A 20,792-nucleotide genomic window follows, 5' to 3' on the forward strand; every position below is an offset into this window, starting at 1 on the left:
GAGAGTCCTGACTCCGCCGAGGCCTGAACCTGCCGAGCGTCTTTGAACTACAACCTCCGGCATGCAACTCGAGCGACCTCGTGGCCCCCGTGGTTTGCTCCAGCTGCAAGCCCGACGATTGGCCTTTCGGACTGTTTGTCAGAACAGAGTTGGACTCTGATTGGTTAGATTCCCTCGAGGGGATGGAGCCTCGGGTCAGCGGACCTGGCTCCCGCCGGCGACATGGTGAGCCGGCGGCCCGCGGTCGGGGGGGCCTTGATGGAGGGGCCAGGGATCCCACTGAGGGGGGCCGGGGAGACACCGAGGGGGCGGGGATCCCTTTGTGGGGATTGGGAGCTCTGAGGGACTCTGGGTCGCGCGAGGGCCATGTGTCCCTCTCTGGGTCCATCCAGTCTCCCTGTGGGACCTATGTGGGGGTTGAGGATTCTGCCTAGGTAGGGGACTGGAGGCCCCCGAGCGCTCGGGAATTCTGGAAAAATCCCTGGGGGCCCTCTAAGGGCCTGGGGTCCTGCCGAGGGGTCGCAGCGCTGCAGAGGTGCCCGGGGCCCCGGGAACGTACAGGTCGTCGCTGGGGAGGTTGGGGGTCTCCCTGGAGCCCACGCTTGGCGACGTGGGTCCTGCGGAAGGATGGGGAGCCACTGCGTGGGTGGAGGCCTGTAGAAGGGCCAGGGAGAGCCCCGAGAGGAGGAGCCCGGCCAAGGGGATCTGGGTGGCCTCGGGGCGGGCGAGGGTCCCAGAATTAGAGACAGCACAGTTGAAACCCTCAGGTCTCACGCGGCTTTGGGTCCAGTCTATTGGGGTTATTCTTCACACTTAGCCCGGCCACTTGGGTGGGTCAGGCTGATGCGGGGCGAGAGCAGGAACTCCCAACCCCTAAATGTTCCGACTGGGCGGAGGGAGGGGCCCTAGAAGACCACCCGGCCCTGCCTGGGGGAATGCCCGAGGAGGGGCGTTGGGAGGCGCCCGAACTGAAAAGCGGTTCCAGGCCGGCGCGGGGTGCGGGAAGCAGTGGGAGCTGAGCGGAAGGGTTCTCGAGAACAGGATGGAGACATATCTCATTGGTGTTCGCAGGTAGCAAAATTCTCACATTCTTGGATTGTAGGTTCAGGGAAAGGCTTTGAGGAGGAGAGGGACGTGGGCCGATGCGGGGCTCCAGATATCTTTGGAAACCTGCAGAGCCAGGACCTCAAGACGGAGGCTGCTGGGGGGCGGGGCTTGAGAAACGCCCCTGGACCGACCTCAGGAGCCTCAGGCAGAGGGATGCCTGTCTTTCTTCCCTCCTTCCCTTCTCCTGCCTTCCTTCCTTGCTCCTTCTTCCCTCCCTCTCTCCTTCCTTCCTTCTATCCTGCCTGTCCTAGGTGCTGGAACCGAAAGGTCTGAACAACGGTCCCCGCCCTGGGAGGTGTCAGAGGGTGATAGGGGTCTGCGATGGAGAACCCAGGGGTTCGACACAGAGAGGGCTACCAAGAGAGCCGAGCAGTTGGGCAGAGTGTCTAGAGTTGGGCCCACCAGGCCTTGCAGGCTGTGAAAAGGAGTTGGATGTTGACTGACATGCTGACTCACTGGGAAGGGCTGAGGGCTGTGTCCATGGGAGTGATGGATGGGTCCTGGGGCCTCCGAGACAGAGCTGATCCGCAAGCTCGAACTCGGCGGCATGGAAGTCCAGGCTAGAGGTGCCTCTGTGCTGGGGTTGTGCTGGGCCAACAGTGGTTAAAAACCTAGCAGGAGATTGAGTCACAGCATGGAAGCCAAAGAGGGAAAAAGGAAAGTTGGCAGGGGAGCCCCAAGGTCTGATATCTGTAGAGGCTCAGGTGGGAGGCTCTGGGGGCATGGGGAGGGGAGAAGAGGATCCTAGGAGGAGGAGAGGCCTGTCTCACTGGGCTTGAAAGGGGGCCCCTTGACTGACCATGCCCATGTTCTTTATTGACCGCTCGCCAGTCTGCATTTTAGGGTTAGGGAGGGTGAGCAGTGAGAATAGGAGATTTGTGAGATTTAGAGACCAGAAAGATGGTGCCCCGACCTCAGTACTGAAAAAATGTTTCTGGTTTACGAGTTACGGGCATAGAGAAAATATCCTGTTAGTTATCGTAATGATGGATTTCTCAGCAGTCATTCTGAATTACTGTGTTGGCCGGATACGCATCACGCTGGAGCTTTTCCTATTAAAGTTAGCATATTTTTGCCCGATTAAAGAATCATTTTAATAATTAATTTTAATATTAAAGTAATCTTTATTTCACTTTTAGTTGTTAATTATAATATCATAATACTAGTCGACAGCACTCCTGAGCACATAATTTTGTATAATTACATAATTACTGATACCAAATTGGTATTTACTGCATTCAAGCAGGAAAACTGAGCTTCAGACTGATTACCCAAAGCATTTCTTCTAAAACGTTTTAAAATTAATATAGGAAAACGTGTTATGAATTGTTAAATAGTTTGTTATGTAGAACTTAGTGAGAAATTCCTAATTTAAAAAGTCATCCCACCCAAACGTGTAAGTCTTTGTCCTGACACTGATAATGGCCAGAAATAGGCTTGCCAAGGAAGTCGATTACAAAGGGAGGTTTAAGGAGAAGGAGAGGGCTATGGATTCATCAGGATAATCTCTGGTGGGAAAGACAGGGGGAAGCTGCCAGGGTGCACCACATTGTGCGGGTGGGACCGTGGGAGGGGTGCCTCTTGCACAGGGTATGCTCCTCTAAGGTCCGGAAAGTGGTCTTGACAGTACACGAAACAAATAGCACCCCATCTCCAGATGGGGAAACAGAGGCCTGAGGGAGATGAATACCTGAAATCCATAGTGGAGGCCAGAAACTAACCCTAGTCTCTGCTCCGGCGCATGCTCACCGCCACCCCACACCCCAGCTAGGTGGTGGTGGTAGGGAGTGGGGGAAATCCACACACAGCAGGGGCTCCCTGGGTTGAGTCTGACCCCACCCCAGGCCCCTCCTTCAAGATGCTGCTGGAACCTGGGAGATCCACCCTCCCCAACCTGGCCCCAGCCTCTATAAATAGCCTGAGTTCCCAGGCAGGGAGCTTGTGACCTTCTGGCAGACGCTGCCCTTCATGTCCCCTCTCCCCAGGCGGTCCTGGGAGTGCAGCTGGTGGTGACCCTGCTCACCGCCACCCTCATGCATAGGCTGGCACCTCACTGCTCCTTCGCACGCTGGCTGCTCTGCAATGGCAGGTGAGCCACAGCCCCGCCCCAGGCAGTGGGAGGAGCCCCACCAGGCCCGCCCCCTCTGCCTCCTTCAAACCCTGCCGCGAGCCCTACGAAGTGGTTTTGGTTTTTTATTTTTTTATTTTTTATTTTTTTGGTTTTGGTTTTTAAAAAACTTTATTGAAATATAATTGACGTACAATAGACTGCAAATATTTGAAGCACGCAGTTGGGGCAGTTTTGAAAGACTGTCCACACTAGTCTTGCTGAGACCTGTTTCCTGCAATGCTTTTCGTCCCTGTTTGGATTTTGGACCCTTTCTCAGATCTGGTGGAAACCATGAACTTTCCAGAACACATACCTGCTCCGCCAGAAGAGATAGCCATCAGATTCAGGGGTGTCCAGGATGCCCCGCCACCCTGGCTTTCCAGAGAGCTTCTCGCTGCACTCCCCCAGCAAACCCCTAACTCACCTCCTGAGCCTTCCCCTGGCCTTGCATAGCCCCTGCTAGCCTGACCCCATGCGTTTCGGGTCCAGCTCTCCTGACTCCAGCCCTGGGACTGAGGATTCACTGCCTCGAACCCTCCATGCCTGAGCTTTCCTGACTTCCCCATCTTTGCCCTCAGTCTCTTCCGATACAAGCATCCTACTGAGGAAGAGCTTCGGGCCCTGGAGGGAAAGCCGAGGCCCAGAGGCAGGAAGGAGCGGTGAGTGAGCCCCCAGCCTCAGGGGAACGGTTCCCCTTCCAGGTGCAGATCTGGGCACCGAGGAGAGTGGTGGACACCCCCCAGGCTGAGAAGATGGCACTGTCATTCATTGGTTGCTTCCCGTTGACAGCTAATGCTTATTGGAAGTTTGCTCTGGGCCAGCCCTGTGAGCGGGTGGCGTGGCACCCTGGTGTGCAGAGACCCAGGCCTGGGGAGAAGGTACCTCCCAAGCCAGCTCCTCCTGTGCTCTGAGGGTGGCCCGGTGGGACCTCTCAGGCTAGCCTGGGGTAGTGGGTGGCCACATCTGGCGGGGAGGAGAGAACTGAGGATGGTGCTCTGACACTCCTTCCCCGTACCCGGTTCCCCAGGTGGGCCAATGGCTATAGTGAAGAAAAGCCCCTGTCTGTGCCCCGAGACGCCCCTTTCCAGCTGGAGACCTGCCCCCTCACAGCGGTTGATGCCCTCGGTAACAGCCCAGCTGGGTCCCCAGCGCCCCAGCCTCAGCCCACACCCTGGGGGATTGGCGCGGGGTCCAGTGCTGGCCTGCGCGCTGAGCTGCTGTTCTCCGCAGTCCTGCGCTTCTTCCTGGAGTACCAGTGGTTCGTGGACTTCGCCGTGTACTCGGGCGGCGTGTACGTCTTCACAGAGGCCTACTACTACGTGCTGGGCCCGGCCAAGGAGACCAACATCGCCGTGTTCTGGTGCCTGCTCACCATCGCCTTCTCCATGTATCCTTCCTCAGGCTGCCGAGTGGGTGCGGGAGGAGGGAGGCAGGTAGGAACGGGCCTCGAGCTTTCCTCCACCCCCCTCACCCCCAGACTGGCCTATCAGTTATCGGCTGCCACCCCCCAAAACTCCCCCAAACTGGGTGGTGTAAAATGGTCACTGTTTTATTTGCTCTCCTCCTGGGCTAGGCTCAGCCGGGCCTCCTTATCTCTGCTCTAAGGGGTCCCACCTTCCAGCAGGTGAGGCCGAGGTTCCTCCAAGTAGCAGAAACATCAGCAAGGAAGAAGGGGTGCTGAGAGCCTCCTGAGGCTTTGCAGGAAGTTGGCCCACCCCACCCCTGTCCATTCTCTTGGTCAGAGCAAGTCACCAGCCCAGATGCAGGGGCATGCTCCCTCTGGCATGTTTTTTTATGAAGCTGCCTGGGGAACAGAGACAAACCTGTACATTGAAGGCCCAAGTCTGAGAAAGGCCCTGGTGGGATGGGCTTGTGAAGAAGAGTCGGTCTGGAAGCCCACACTGGTTCTGGAAAGCCCCGTGGGTCTCTTTCAGGGCAGATTAGAGATAAAGCCCTTGTATCTCTGATAGTTTCTCTGAGGAATGGGAGATTTTCCTGCCATGAATGCAGCCAGGCTAGGTGGGTCAGGGAGGCCAGACCTCCCGAAGAGACAGACTTGCTGGTTCTTTCTTTCTTTCTTTCTTTCTTTCTTTCTTTCTTTCTTTCTTTCTTTCTTTCTTCTTTTTTTAATTTTTATTTATTTATGATAGTCACACACAGAGAGAGAGAGGCAGAGACACAGGCAGAGGGAGAAGCAGGCTCCATGCACCAGGAGCCCGACGTGGGATTCGATCCGGGGTCTCCAGGATTGCGCCCTGGGCCAAAGGCAGGCGCCAAACCGCTGCGCCACCCAGGGATCCCTCTTTCTTTCCTTCTTTCTTTCTTTCTTTCTTTCTTTCTTTCTTTCTTTCTTTCTTTCTCTCTTTCTTTAATATTTTATTTATTTATTCATGAGAGACACAGAGAGAGAGGCAGAGACATAGGCAGAGGGAGAAGCAGGCTCCATGCAGGGAGCCCGATGTGGGACTGGATCCCAGGACTCCAGGATCACGCTCTGGGCCAAAGGCAGGCGCTAAACCGCTGAGCCACCCAGGGATCCTTCTTTTTTTTCTTTTCTTTTCTTTTCTTTTCTTTTCTTTTCTTTTCTTTTCTTTCTTTCTTTCTTTCTTTCTTTCTTTTCTGGCTTTCTGTCCTTTCTTTCAAGATTTTTAAAAAGATTTTATTCTTTTTATTTTTATTTATTTTTAAGATTTTCTTTATTTATTCATGAGAATACACAGAGAGGAGAGAGAGAGAGAGGCAGACACAGGCAAAGGGAGAAACAGGCTCCATGCAGGGATCCCGACTTGGGATCGATCCCAGGTCTCCAGGACGCCCTGGGCTGTAGGTGGCGCTAAACCGCTGAGCCACCGGGGCTGCCCTTTCTTTCAATATTTTATTTATTTATTCATAGGAGAAACAGAGAAAGAGAGGCAGAGATACAGGCAGAGGGAGATGCAGGCAGGCTTCCTGCAGTGAGACTTTTGTGGGACTCCACCCGAACCAAAGGCAGACAGACGCTCAAGCACTGAACCACCCAGGTGTCCCTTGCTGGCTCTTTTAGTCAGAAATGGCCACAGGTATGGGTTGGTTGAGCCTCCAACTCTTGATTTCAGCTGGGGTCATGATCTCGGTGGTATCATGGGATTGAGCCCTGAACTGGGCTCCTTGCTCAGCATGGAGTTGACCTGAGATTCTTTCCCCCTCTCTGCTCTGCTCCTCCCCCAACTCAAGCTCTAAATAAACAAACAAATATTTTAAAAAAGAAAAAAACAAAAAGAGGAATGGCTATAGGTGGTGTGATGAGGCCGAGCTGGAAGCCCAGGCATGCCTGCCACCCACACACCCAAGCCTGCTGACACAGGCATGAGCAACATGGACCTTGTGTTCTGGGCTTGTTGAGTAGCTCACTCCTCTCCTGGGTCACTGCCCTGCTCCCCAAGACTCCAAACCCCAGCTCTGGCGTTTTGGGCTCTGGGGTTGGGGGGATAATTTGGCTGGGAGTGGGGGAGTGGGGAGGGGGCACTGCAACTGCTCCAGGCTTCCTTAGCCTCATCCCCAGCAAGATGTTCCTGATGGTGACCCGCTTGTACTTCAGCACCGAGGAAGGGGGCGAACGCTCTGTCTGCCTCACCTTTGCCTTCCTCTTTCTGCTCCTGGCCATGCTGGTGCAGGTGGTCCAGGAGGACACTCTCGAGCTGGGGCTGGAGCCAGGTATGTTCAGTCTCTGAGGCATGGGGTCACCATGGCCGCCACTCCCTTGTGGAAGTCGGGTTTGAGTGGCTTGTTCCACCAGCACATACTAGGTGAAGGGGCAGGGGACTGCTTGGGCCTGAGTAGTCTCTATGGCCGCTTGCTACCCTGGGCAACTCCTGGGGCTTTGGGGCAAAAGGATATCCTGGCTCACTGTCCCTGATGGCAGCCTGCAGCTGTAGTTCTTTGCAGGGCACTTCTGCTGCCCTTATCTTCCCTCTCCCCAGCAGCCATAATGATTTCCTGTCTACTTATTCTAATTTGGTGATGGAAATGGATAAATGGCACAAAATTCATAAAGTACAAGAGGGTATACATAGAGTAAAAAATCACCCATGCCAACTCTCCTTCCAAGAGGAAAACTGGGGGATCACTTTCTTTTTTCCCCATTAAACAGTAGTGTTTATGGCTCTTTTCCCCTTAAAAACATTACTTTGGAGGTTGTCCCTTAACTGTACATACAGTGTGTTTTTTTTTTTTTAATGCCCACATAGTATTTCATTTTATGGATGTTCTATGATTATTTAACCAGTCCCCTACTTCTGGATATCTAAATCTTTCACTAGTAAACATTGTTGTTCACAACCATGTTGTTTTACAAATGTCATATAGGAATACCTTGCACATGTGGTCCTGTGCAAGGAAGTGAATTTTTTTAAAAAAGTTATTCATAGAGACACACACACAGAGAGAGAGAGAGAGAGAGAGGCAGAGAGACACAGGCAGAGGGAGAAGCAGGCTCCATGCAGGGAGCCCGACGCGGGACTCGATCCCGAGTCTCCACGATCACACCCCCGGCCGCAGGCGGCGCTAAACTGCTGCACCATGGGGCTGCCCAGAAGTGCATTTTTAATTTTGATGATGTTGTAAATTCCCATTTAGGAAAAGATGAATGAAGTGCCTATTTCCCCACATCCTCTTCAATGTGTTTCCTCAGACTTTTTTTTTTTTTTTGTCTTGGGAAATCTGATAGGTGAAAATACAAGTGAGGGTGAGCATCTTCTCCTATGTGGAAAAGTAATTTCTCTCTGCCTTCCAGAAAAAATCTGTTCTTTTGCCCAGTTTTCTATTGAGTTGTTGACCCTCTTATTGATTTGTAGGAGCTCTTTATATATTATAGACATTAACCTTTATGTGTGATAGTAGGTGCAAATATTTTTTCTTAGTTTCCCATTTTTCTTTTGTCTTTCTCTATTCTTTGGGTGAGCTTTTAAAAATACCATTTGGATATATCACTTCTCTGCCTGATACCAGACCCTAGTGGTCTTTGAATAAAGATCAAAATATTCACCATGGCATGCAGTTTTGCTGTGCTTCTTGAGCTTTATCTTTACCAATTCTCCCTGCTTTTCGGTTTTTAAAATTACATAATGTTTGACATATATATGTATACATACACATGCGCGCGCACACATATAGAACATGTATATGTAAATTACAAAGCAAAATAATGTAACAAACTATCTTGTTAAATGAGAACCAGAACATTCTCAACCTTCTTGCATGTCTCTGGTGTTCCTTTCCAGTCCCACTACCTTCCTCCCCTACTCACAGCCCCAACTGGTCTCCCAAATTTTGTGTTTATCATTCCTTTGCTTTTTTCTTTTTCTTTTTTAATAAATAAGTTTAAGCCAACACAAGGCTTAAACTCAACCCTGAGATCAAGATCTGAGCTGAGACCAAGAGTCGGATTCTTGGTCCGACTGAGCCACTGAGCCACCCCATTCCTTTGCCTTTGTAAAAAATAGTTTCATTACATATGTCTCTGTCCCTAAAGAATTCATCATACAGTTTGCTCGCTGTTGTGGATGGTGTTAGCCAGTATGTGATCTGCCAACTGGTGCTTTTCTGTCTTTTTAATATTGTTTACAAAACGAGGACATGTCAGTCTGAGCAGCTTTTGTTCACCTTTTCTCACAGATGAATGACATTCTCTTGTGGGGCCACTTGTCTTCATTTGTCGATTCTTCTGTGCTGGGAGATTTAGGTGGTTTCGAGATTTGAGCTTTTTCACGGTTGCTATAGGGAACATTCTTGTACATGTTTCCTTGTATGCATACGCAGGCATTTCTTTGGGCACAGGATTTGGGGATGATGGGGATGTGTTCACCTTCCTAAGATGGTGCCTCAGCGTTTTTTCAGAGCTGTTCTCGTAGCACTCCTGCCAGGCACGCAGCCCAGGGTTCGGAATGAGGACACTGCATACAGGCCGCCCACTGAGTCCCAGTTACCCCGGGCAAGCATGGGTGAGATTGCAACAGCCTCCTGCCTCTCCTCCCTGCTTGTGAGGTGGGGTGGTGAATGCACCAACCTTCCAGGAACATAGTCCGGTGCAAATGACTGGAGATCTATGGAAAGTGCTTGATTTTTCCCGGTCTAATGGTGGAAAACAATGCCTTTAGTGGTCTTTTTTTTTTTTTTTTTTTTTTAAGATTTTATTATTTATTCATGAGAGACACAGAGAGAGAGGCAGAGACATAGGCAGAGAGAAAAGCAGGTCTCCCACGGGGAGCCCAATGAGGGACTCCATCCCAGGACCTGAGGATCACGACTGGAGCCCAAGGTAGACACTCAACCACTGAGCCACCCAGGCATCCCCACTTTCATCATTTTTAAGTGTACACTTCAGTGGCATGAAGCACATCCACATTGTCGTGCAACCATCGCTACCATCCATTTCACCCCCCACCTTTCGCCTTGCAAATTTGAAACTCTGTCCCCACTGAACACTGACTCTCTATTCCTCCCCACCCCCCGCCAGCCCCTGGCACCAGCCATCCTACCTTCTGTCTCTACGAGTCTGACCACCCTAGATGCTTTATATGAGGGGAATCATGCAGTATCTGTCTTTTAGTGACTGGCTTCTTCCACTGGGCATAATATCATTAAGGTTCATCCATGCTGTAGCCTGGGTCCAAATTTCCTTTCTTTTTAAGGCTGAATAATATTCCTTTGCATAATACATCCCATTTGGCTCATCCATTCATGTATCAATGGGCATTTGTGTTGCTTCTATGATTTCACTATTGCAAACAGTGTTGCTATGAACATGGGTGTACAAGTCCCTGCTTTTTAATTCTTTTGGGTACAGATCCAGAGGTGGAAGTGCCGGGTTATGTAGTAATTCTATGTTTAATTTTTTTTTGAGGAATCAACAAACTGTTTCCCTGAGTGGCTGCACCATTCTACATTCCTACCAGCTGTGCACGAAGGTTCCAGATTCCCCACATCCTTGCCAACATTTTTTTTTTTTTTAAGATTTCACTTATTTATTTGAGAGAGAGAGAGAAAGAGAGAGAGGACAAGCATGAGAAAGAGAGAAAGGGAGGGAGGCAAGCAAAGGGAAAAGCAGACACTCCACTGAGCAGGGAGCCCGATGCGGGGCTCAATCCCAGGATGCTGGGATCCTAACCTGTGCCGAAGGCAGATGTCTAACTGGCTGAGCCACTCATGTGCCCCTCACCAACATTTATTTCCCTTTACTTTTTTCTTAAGAGTGACCATCCTATCTCATTGTGGTTTTTATTTGTATTTGCCTAATGATGAGTGATGTTGAGCACATCTTCATGTTTGTTGGTCATCTGTATATCTTCTTTGGAAGAATTGTCTATTCAAGTCCTTTGCCTATTTTTTTCTTTTTCAAAGATTTTATTTTATTATTTAAAAATTATTTATTCATGAGAGACACAGACAGAGACATAGGCAGAGGGAGAGTCAGGCTCCCCACGAGGAGCCTGATGTGGGACTTGATCCCAAACCTTGGGATCATGCCCTGAGCCAAAGGCAGATGCTCAACCACTGAGCCGCCCAGGCATCCCTGTATCCCAAATTTAAAGAAGTTAAAATGTGGTGGTTGTAGGGAGTGTATCTTCAAATTTGTGGCATGGCTTTGTACTTTCTTTGTGGGTTTTTTTTTTTTTCTCTTAAAAAGAATTGTAGGGCACCTGTCTGGCTCAGTCAGTGGAGTATGTGACTCTTGATCTCGAGGTTGTAGTTTGAGCCCCATGTTGGGTGTAGAGATTGCTTAAAAATAAAATCTTATATATTTTATTTTGAAAAATTTCAAACCATCAGAATGGTTGGAAGAATCCTCTAATGAACTCCCATATGCCCTTGACCTAGATTCCTTTGGCCATTTTTGCATTATTTATTCTCTGTGCATGCACACACCACATTTTTTGGCTGAGTTGTTGACTATAGTTGCACCCCTCACCTCTTTTGATGAATAGCAGTTCATTATTTTAGTTGATTTTTGTCTTGAATATATTCCCTTCCCTTCCCTACAATCAGAAAGACATTTTGTATTTTCCAACACAATATTTCGATTTTGCTTTTCATGTAAACCCGTAAACTCCTGGGCATTCACTACTGTCTTATGAGGTAGGTATCAAACCAAGTGTTTTCCATGGAATGACCTTGCTGTACAATTGTATTTTTAGTGAATTGTGGGTTCTTTTCATTTTCTTTCATCTTTTTCCGATCTTTCCCTTTTGCGTGGCTAGGACCTCTGGCTTTTATAGCACTACTCTGGTAGGCTTCTTTTTCTTGTTTCCAATTTCTTAGTTGGCTATTTAGCTCATTAATTTTCAGCTTCTTCTATTTCTATGCTAGCATTTCTAGCATGTAAGGCTATAAATATTTGACTAAGTCCCACTTTTGTCTATTCCTTTAGTTTTGACTTGTAATTTACATCTTCAGGCAGTTCTGGGTAATTTAAAGTTTTCATTGCAATTTCTTTTCTTTCTTCTTCTTTATCTCTCTCTCTTTGTTTGTTTGTTTTGTTTTGTTTTTGTTTTTTTAGAGGAGGGAAGGGGCAGAGGGAGGGGGAGACAGAGAATCCTAAGCAAGCTTCATGACCAGTGCTGAGCCCCGTGTGGGGCTCAACCTCACAACCCCAAGATAATGACCTGAGCAGAAATCGAGTTGGACACTTAACTGATTGAGCCACTCAGGTGCCCTAGTCAGTGTTTTCTTTATATGTTTTGTGGCTATTTGACAAGGTGTTTACAAGTTTAGAATTGCTATATATATATCTAGTGAATCAATCATCTTATGATATATTGACTACTTCTGATTCTAATAATATTTGTCTTATTCTAGTTTATCTGGTAATAATATAGCCTTCTTGGCTTCTTTTTTTAGGTTGAGATACACTTGACATATATCATTGCTAGTTTCAGGTATACAATATAATGACTCGATATTTGTATGTATTACAAAACAATCACCACAATAAATCTGGCTAACATCCATCACCATACAGATACAACTTTTTTTTTCTTATGATTAAAACTTTTAAGATGTACTGTCTTAGCAACTCTCAAATATACAATACCACTTTTCTTTTGTATTTGTTGTATCTTTTTAACATCCCTTTTCTTTCAACCTTATAGGGACCTTATGTTGAGGTATGTCTCCTTAAAAAACATACAGCTGGATATTTTCAATTAAGTCTGTGTCATTTAACTTCAAAGTTTTAACCTGCTTACATTTATTATGATTACTGACCTATTTGGCATTGTTTCTACATCTCACCGTTTCACCTTCTTTTTGTTCTTTTTCTGTGATTGCTGTTGACATTGGCTGCCAGTCTAATTGTCTTTCCTCTATAGGTGATCTGTCTTAAATACCTGGCTGCTTTGCGGTCTCTTTGTTTTTGGTATTCCAGTTTACTACAGTGTCTAGGTATGGATTTCTTTGTATTATTCAGATTTGATATATTTTGTGTGTCATTCATTCTGCAGTCTTTTCAGCTATTCTCTTCCAACATGTTCTCTCCTTTATTCTCTCTTCCCTTCTCTCTCTGGGGCTCTTAATTGACTTATGCTGGATTTTCTATTCTGTCCCCCTTATCCCTTAATCTCCCTTCATATTTTCTACCTTTTTATCTTTCTGAGTTGGAATCTGAGTGATTTCTTCAGATCCAATTCACTCATTCCTCCTTTTGCTGTTTTGAAAATGCCATGTAACAACCTGTCATTTCAATAATTATATTTTCCCTTTGGAAGAGCTTACCTGGTTCCTTTGCAAATATACCTGGTCATCTGAGGCAGCCTCATGTTGCCTGTTCTGTGATTCCACCTTTTATTTTCCTCAATAATTTCACATAATAGCACCTGAAATTTTTCTGTAGTCTGAAGGGTTTAAATTTGTCTTTTTCCCCCTGCTTATTCTCCTTTTTGGTGATTGGTTCCCTGGTGTGTTTGGTGAATTGGGTTGTGAGCTCATTTTTATTTGCTTTTTACTCTGTGGAAAATCTGAGGGCCTGAGCTGAGGATTCTTTCCAGGCCTTTGGTTTTATTCTATGGGAGTCCTTCATGCCCCTCTGGATTCCTGGTATAATCCAGGAAGCTCAGACTCAGTGGTCCACTGCTCTCCCCCACCATGTCCCCCAGTCCACTCAAGGGTGTCTGCCTGTTATATTTTCCTATTCTTAAAAAAAATGCACATAACCAGGGCACAACGTTATCCTTTTGCCTGGCACAGGGCCCGGCTCCACTGGTGCATTCCTACCTGGGGAGCAAAAGTCTGTGTGGGAGGGGGTCAGAGCAGACACTGAAGGCTCCAGGGGTCTATTATTTTTTATTTTTTTAAAGATTTTTAAAATTTATTTGACAGCGAGGGAGCACAAGTAGGGGGAGCAGCAGGCAGAGGGAGAGAGAGAAGGAGGCTCCCCACTGAGCAAGGAGCCCAGTGTAGGGCTCAATCCCAGAACCCTGGGATCATGACCTGAGCTGAAACCAGACACTTAACTGACTGAACCACCTGGCGCCCCTCCAGGGGTCTATTAGACACTGCCCTCTCCTTGTCTTCCCCAGGCCTGGCCAGTATGACCCAGAACTTGGAGCCACTTCTGAAGACGCAGGGCTGGGACTGGGCGTGAGTCCTGGGAAGTGAGGTGGTACAAGAGCAGGCTGTAACTTGCAGGTGGGGTGCTGACGGGCTTTGGGGCCTCTTGACCCTTCTCTTCTCCCCAGGCTCCCACTGGCCAAGCTGGCCATCCGCATAGGGCTGGCATTCGTGGGGTCCATGCTAGGTGCCTTCCTCACCTTTCCGGGCCTGCGGCTGGCCCAGACACACCTGGATGCACTGACCATGTCGGAAGACCGGCCCACACTGCAGTTATGTAGAGTGCCAGATGGGTGGGAATGGAGGTGGGGAATCTAAAGAAGAGGCTAAGGGGATGCTGGGTGTGCCCAGGCCTCACTCCTCTGTGCCCTTGCCCCTAGGTTCTTTCTTCATATCAGCTTCCTGTCCCCTCTGATCATCCTGTGGCTCTGGACCAAGCCCATTGCACGAGACTTCCTGCACCAGGCACCACCTGGGGAGATGCCCTTCTCCCTGTGCGCATCCTGTGGGGCTGGGAGGGAGGACAGTGGGGGCCCTTCTGTGTACCCCCGTCTCTGAGGCTCTGGGAGGAGCCTTGGATGCTGGGGGAAGATCCTGGAGCAGGGGCAGCCTCCCTAGCCCCTCACTCCCCTCCCCACAGGCTGTCGGACTCTGCCTTCGACTCCCTGCGCCTCTGGGTGCTGGTGGCGCTGTGCCTGCTAAGGCTGGCAGTGACAAGGCCCCACCTGCAGGCCTACCTGTGCTTGGCCAAGGCCCGCGTGGAGCAGCTGCGCCGGGAGGCCGGCCGCATAGAGGCCCGCGAGATCCAGAGGCGGGTATGGGCACCGAAGGTTGGGAGGGAACTCGGGGCTCAGGGCAGGGGTCTGAAGGGGGTCACCCGAAGCCCGGAAGGCTGCACCGCTCACCCCTCCCACGTAGCCACTGCTACCTGCCCCCTAGGTGGTGCGAGTCTATTGCTACGTGACGGTGGTGAGTCTGCAGTACCTGACGCCGCTCATCTTCACCCTCAGCTGCACCCTGCTGCTCAAGACACTGGGTGAGAAGTGGGTGGGGTGGGCTGGGGGCGGAGCCTGGATGGCCTGGGGGAGGGGAGAGTAGGAGGGGGGCCCCCCCGAGGTTGGGGTGGGGGGCAGGAGGCGGGTGGGCGGGGGGGGGGGGGGTTGGGGGGGTGGAGGCGGGGCTGGGAGGTGGAGCCGAAGGCTGGTGGTGGGGGGTGTCAGCACGACTGGGGGTCCCAGAGGTCTAACCCGCCTGTCCTTCTACCTGTCCCTTCTCCACCCTCCTCTTCTCTCAGGCGGCTACTCCTGGGGCCCGGGCCCACTCCCCGTGCCGTCCCCGACCCCGTCCTCCACCCACGATCGCCTGGTGGGTCTCGGGGACGACGAGGCCCAGCAGACAGCGGCGCTGATCGCTGGGGCCCTGGGCAGCCTGCTCACGCCCCTCTTCCTCCGCGCCATCCTCACCTTCCTCATCTGGTGGACAGCGGCCTGCCAGCTGCTCTCCAGCCTCTTCGGCCTCTACTTCCAGCGGCACCTGGCGGGCTCCTAGCCGCCTGCAGACACTCCTGGGGCCCCGAGGCCCGGGCCTGAGCCAGCGGTGTAAGGGCCGCTTCCTCCGTGTGTGCCTCAGTATCCTCAGGTGCCAGGTGGGCCTGGGGGGCCCCCGCAGCACCTGCTGTGCCCGCCCACTTCACCGCAGTGCCTGAGCCCTGGGCCCCTTGGGTCCCATGTTTCTGCCTCAAAACTCTTGCCCTGTGCCCCGCGCCAGAGGATCCCAGGGCCATTGTCCCTGGATGGCATGCCCCCGAGCCCCGCTATTTGATGCAGAGGTGGGAGGGTCATTCTTCTGAACAAATAAAAGAACAGGCTGATTTTTACTATCAGGATTGGAGTGGTTTGGGAGGCAGCTTTCTGCTTGTTGGCATTGGGTGCTGGGTGAAGGGAATGACCAAGGAGAGCACAGGGCCACCCAGACTGTGAGCAAAGGCCTGGGAGCAAGAAGTGAAGGGAGGGGTGGGGAGAGAAGAAATGCAACAAAGTTGAGAAGAGAGGCCACAAATCAGTAGAGAAAGAAGACTGGGGGGGGGTGTGTGCGGAGGCTGGGGTGGTGGCAAGAGGGAGGGGAGGGTGGGGGAGAGCCCTGGGAGGGGACTGGGGGATGAGAAGGCAGGGAGATGGAGATGACAGATAAAGTAGGAATCTTGCAGGAGGAATAAGAAGATAAAAGATGGAAAACCGATGGGTGGGTGGGGTCGGGGTGGGGGTGGGGGCACTAGGGAGCAAAGGAAATCAGAGAACTGGCCCAGAAGAATCTTCCAAAGCCAGAGAGTTCTGGGAAGACACACAGGAGCAGAGAGAGGCCCTGATGGAACCAGGCCATGTGAATTCCCGGGACCGCAAGTCTCCAGGTGCTGCGGGACAAGAGCTGCATCCCAAGGGACGTGTCTAGGAAGTTCCCAGAAGGAAGGAAGCCAGGAAGCCCAGCTCCCAGCTGGGACAGAACAGGTCATACCTACTGGATCAGGAATCAGAGATGATGGAGTGTTGTCCCTAGTTCTGCTGGTCCCACACTATGGCTGGCACCCCAGGAGGCCCTGAAACCCCGCCCAGCCTACTGGCACAGCCACTCCCCCCACCCGTGCTGCAGCGACAGGGAGTGGTAGCAGTGATGCCTCTGGCCACCTGGCCCTAGTCTTGCTCAGCCAGGGCTATGCGTGCTCTCTGCTCTCAGAGCTCAACACCATGTGGTCTAGGGATATGCAGGAAGGTGGAAACGCCTAAAGAAAAGCAAGAGCGTGACTGGCACACGCGTGAGGCACAGCAGGTACAGTGGGGTGTGGCCCCACATGGGACGAGGCCAAGGCACAAAGAATCCATGATGGTCCCAGGCTCTCACTGCCGGGCGTTAAACCACAGACGTCTTACACACTCCTTCTGGGATACATTGCACAATTAAAAAGAAAAGTCATAAGAATGAGAGAAACTAAGTGGAACCACATCAGAGAAAAATAGGGAAGATAGAAAGGGGGTCAAGATCCTATGTTTTTAGAAGTATGACTTTTGTTAACGGACACAGCAGTGGTAATCACCACACATCAGTGCTTCTCACAGGAGCAGACAATAGTCCATGTCTGGAGATAATCTTCTGGAGACAGTTTGGGTTGTCACAACTGAGGGGACAGAGACACCAGTGCATCTGGGGGGGTGGAGGCTAAGGATGCTGCTGGGCACCCAAATGTGCCCAGGATGACCCCAGCTCAGATGCTAGTGGTGCCCAGGCCGAGAAAGCCTGTTAGTACAAGAAACGGAATGTATTGGGGTGCCTGGATCAGGTCATGATCCCGGGGTCATGGGATCAAGCCCTGAGGGGGGCTCTCTGCTCAGTGGGAGGAGTCTGCTTCTCCCTCTGCCTCTGCCACTGCCCCTCCCCTCCACCCCTGCTCCTGCTCCTGTTCGCTCTCTCTCAAATCAACAAATAAAATCTTAAAAAAAAAAGAAAACCCAATAACAAGTCAAACTTTTTTTTTTTAAGATTTTATTTATTTATTCATGAGAGACAGAGAAAGAGGCAGAGACATAGGCAGAGGGAGAAGCAGGCTCCCTGGGGGGAGCCTGATGTGGGACTCGATCCCTGGACCTGGGATCACCCCCTGAGCCCAAGGCAGTTGCTCAACCACCCAGGCGTCCCACAAGTCAAACTTTCAACTCAAGAGAAGTGAGCAAAGGAAAAAAACAGCGGGAAGAAAAGATATAACAAACCAAGATGGAACCCAAGATGCACCCACACACCTCCAGATGACTCTCGTCTGGGTCCCTGGACCTCCACTTGGTCAAGTCCCAGGCCTCATGACCTCGCTCTCTTCCTGTCACTGCCTGGTCACCACCCAGCCCTTGGATGCCCTACTGCTTCCCTGTCGGAACAGTGAAGACCTACAAGGCTGGCGGCTGGCTGTTGGTGAGGGCAGGCACTGAATTACGTTCTCTCAAACGTCTATGTTGAGGTCCTAACCCCTAGGACTTCAGGATATGACTGTATTTGGATACTGGGTCTTTAAAGAGGTGATTATGTTAAAATGAGGTCATTAAGATGGGCCCTGATTCAACCGGACTGGCGTCCTTATATGAGAAAATTTTCTTTTTTCATTGTAAGAAAATTTAGACACAGATGTGCTGTGAAGATAGCCATCTGGCCAGCAGCAAGCCGAGAGGCCTGAACAGACCCTCATGACCTTGGAAGGAATCAAACCTGCTGACGCCTTGATTTTGGACCTCTGGTCTTCAGAAGTTTAAGAGAATAAATCTGTTTCAAGCGAGTCCAGGGCACTTTGTTATGGCGGCCGCAGGAAACTCCAGACAGGGAGAGGATGTGGTATAAATGCTACCGTCGGGCACCTGGTGGCTCAGTCGGCTAAGTGGCCAACCTTGGTTTCAGCACAGGTCACGGTCTCAGGATCCTGTGATGTGGCTCCACTCAGCGGGGAGTCCACTAAGAATCCTCCCTCTCCCTCTGCCCCTTCCCCCTGCACACATTATCTCTCAAATAAATGAATAAATCTCTTCTTAAAAAGCATGCTACAAAAAAAAAAAAAAGCATGCTACCATCTGCTTGCAGGATTATCTGGCATTTCTATTTATTTCTGGATAGATTCCTCCCAAAGATGACCCTGTCACAAGGACTCAGGACCCATGGTTTACCTGGGAGGTCACCCCAGGGAGACTCCTTGGGGCCAGAGACATGAAACAGGGAGGGAGGAGGTGTTGATGAATAGGTGACAAAGTGGGGCACCTGGGCTTGGTCCTGTTGGGGACCTCGGGGGACAGTGTGGATCTCACTTGAGTGACCCACCCACTAGGGAGGGACTGTCTACAATCATTGGCTGAGGGCTGCTTCTGGGCTGTCAGGTCATGCTCCGGTGGGGAAGCCCCCAGACCGGGCTGCAGTGGCTTCCAGCCAAAAGCAGTTGGTGGCAACCATGAATGCTGGACTTAGGGAGGGGCACTGGCTGCATCAGTTAACATAACCCTTGATCTTTACTTAGCAATTTTGTTCCTGGAAACCCAGACACACTAGTACATGAGTGCAAAGAGGCACATACGATGTTTGTTTCAGAGAGTGTCAGGAAGCTCAACCCTGTCTTCAGTAAACAGGATAAAGCCACTCCTATTGCCAAAAGTTGAGAGCTTCAGGCAAAGCTGGATCCAGCAGCCCAATGTCACCATTATCCAACTCCTTTCTTCATCTCTGCTCCATTTTCGGCAGTGTCTGCTTCACCCTGGGATTGCATCCTATCTTGTGATCACAAAATAGTCCCAATAATTGTCTGCACTGATGTTCCTTCTCTCGGGGCCAGTGGGAGAGGGAGGGTGCTTCCAGAAGTTCTCCCTGGAAATGGTTAGTAAACATCTCTTCTGTCATGGGCCCAGATGGGATCACCTGCCTACCTCTATATTTTAGGGGATGCCAAGTGGTTGGAAGGAAATGGGGAGTTGACCCCTTCCTCCCAGCTCAGGAGCTGGGATATGAGGTGGGAATGACCAGAAATCAGTAGGATGTGAGAGGCAAGCTCAGCAGGCTCCAGGGGCCACTACCAAGCTCTCATGACAACAGAGCACTAACAACCCCGATGGCCATCAATAAAGGGTTGGTAGATGGCATCACAGGCCACCACCCCAGGGAAACACCAAACTGTGGCTTAACAGTAAGACAAACTGTATGTAATAGGGACCACTGTGTATGAAATCAGGTTGAGGGGCGTCTGGGGGGGTTCGGTTGGCAAAGCGGCTGCCTTCAGCTCAGGTCATGATCTCAGGGTACAGGGATCAAGCCCCGTGTCAGTGGGGAGTCTGCTTCTCCCTCTCCCTCTTGCTCCCCTTGCTTGTGCTGTTTCTCTCTCTTAAATAAAATCTTAAAAAACAAAATAAAACAAAACAAAATGAAACCTGGTTCAATGAAAGCATCAGAGCGGCTTGGGGCCAGCAAGGCAGAATGTACTTGAACCACTCACCTCCCCAGTGTGCACACACAGGCACACATGCTCCCCCAGTTGCCCCTCCCCCCGGCATATGGAGGCTCCCACTTCCCACCTCTGGTTGGGTGAGCACACCCCAGGTTGGTCCAGGGAATGGGCTGCCGCAGAAGCAAGTCTCTCTCTCTCTCTCTCTTTTTAAAGATTTTATTTATATATTCATGAGAGAGAGAGAGAGAGAGAGAGAGAGAGAAAGGCAGAGACACAGGTAGAGGGAGAAGCAGGCTCCATGCAGGGAGCCCGATGTGGGACTCGATCCCGGGACCCCAGGATCACGCCCTGAGCCGAACGTGGCGCTAAACCCCTGGGCCACCTGGGCTGTCCTGAAGCAAGTCTCAATGGCCACTGTGAGACATCTGGTGGCCTTGTCCTCGGGCCCCTGCAGACAGCCATGCTCGCTCCTAAAGCCTCAGCTGAGGAGCAGAGCCCCCAGCACATGACAGACAGGCAGGGCACGGGAGAGAAACAGGACTTGAAGGCCATGTCGCTGCAGCAGGATGCAACCCGTTCTGACTGATGACGTGGGTCACCATGTATGTACTCAAAAGGGACAAGTGTTTATGCCCAGGATGTCTCCCCAAGGACACATGAGAAACTGGGAACAGAAGACACCTTGGTGGAGGGAACTGGAAGGCTGACCTACTTCTCACCATAACCCTTTTGTACAGTTTGAGTTTTCTAGAAGACCACAGTATGTATTGATAATTCAAACAATAAATACATTAAAAAGGTCTATTCAAGGGGTGCCTGGCTAGCTCAGTTGGTAGAGCACATGACTCTTTTTTTACTTTTTTTTTTTTTTTAGAGGGAGAGGTGGGAGGGGCAGAGAGCAAACCCCAAGCAGGTTCCATGCCCTGCACAGGGCCTGACTCGGGTTGGATCCTATGACCTTGAGATTATGACCTGAGCTGAAATCAAGAGCCAGGTGCTTAACCCACTAAGCCTCCCAGGTGCCCTGAGTGTGCAACT

The 20,792-nt window shown here is 50.7% G+C and overlaps 1 protein-coding gene across 11 annotated transcripts; it reads left to right on the forward strand.

Moving 5' to 3' along the window:
• The first annotated feature begins 140 nt into the window (after window positions 1-140).
• TMEM161A (transmembrane protein 161A) lies at window positions 141-15,680 on the forward strand. Of its 11 annotated transcripts, none has more exons than XM_072721134.1 (13): window positions 179-225; window positions 1,103-3,196; window positions 3,796-3,876; window positions 4,007-4,095; window positions 4,245-4,342; window positions 4,448-4,604; window positions 6,759-6,910; window positions 13,768-13,828; window positions 13,927-14,070; window positions 14,179-14,292; window positions 14,439-14,613; window positions 14,738-14,834; window positions 15,093-15,680. In XM_072721134.1, the coding sequence occupies exons 4-13, from the start codon at window positions 4,010-4,012 to the stop codon at window positions 15,344-15,346; spliced, it is 1,338 nt and encodes a 445-aa protein (XP_072577235.1). In that variant the 5' UTR covers window positions 179-225; window positions 1,103-3,196; window positions 3,796-3,876; window positions 4,007-4,009; the 3' UTR covers window positions 15,347-15,680. The 11 variants fall into 11 exon arrangements, with proteins under 11 accessions (XP_025845303.2, XP_025845321.2, XP_025845308.2 ...); XM_072721135.1 differs by having other exon boundaries at window positions 3,093-3,196; XM_025989518.2 differs by lacking the exon at window positions 4,007-4,095 and having other exon boundaries at window positions 141-225; window positions 3,093-3,196.
• Window positions 15,681-20,792: the final 5,112 nt, after the last annotated feature.

Source organism: Vulpes vulpes, chromosome 9, assembly GCF_048418805.1.
Source record: "Vulpes vulpes isolate BD-2025 chromosome 9, VulVul3, whole genome shotgun sequence".
NCBI lineage: Eukaryota > Metazoa > Chordata > Mammalia > Carnivora > Canidae > Vulpes > Vulpes vulpes.

Excerpts from the sequence above, each read along its gene's own strand:
- TMEM161A (XM_025989518.2), top strand. Across the intron at positions 3,197-3,795 it reads TGGCTGCTCTGCAATGGCAG|TCTCTTCCGATACAAGCATC; the intron begins GTGAGCCACAGC and ends CTTTGCCCTCAG. Across the intron at positions 4,343-4,447 it reads CACAGCGGTTGATGCCCTCG|TCCTGCGCTTCTTCCTGGAG; the intron begins GTAACAGCCCAG and ends TGTTCTCCGCAG.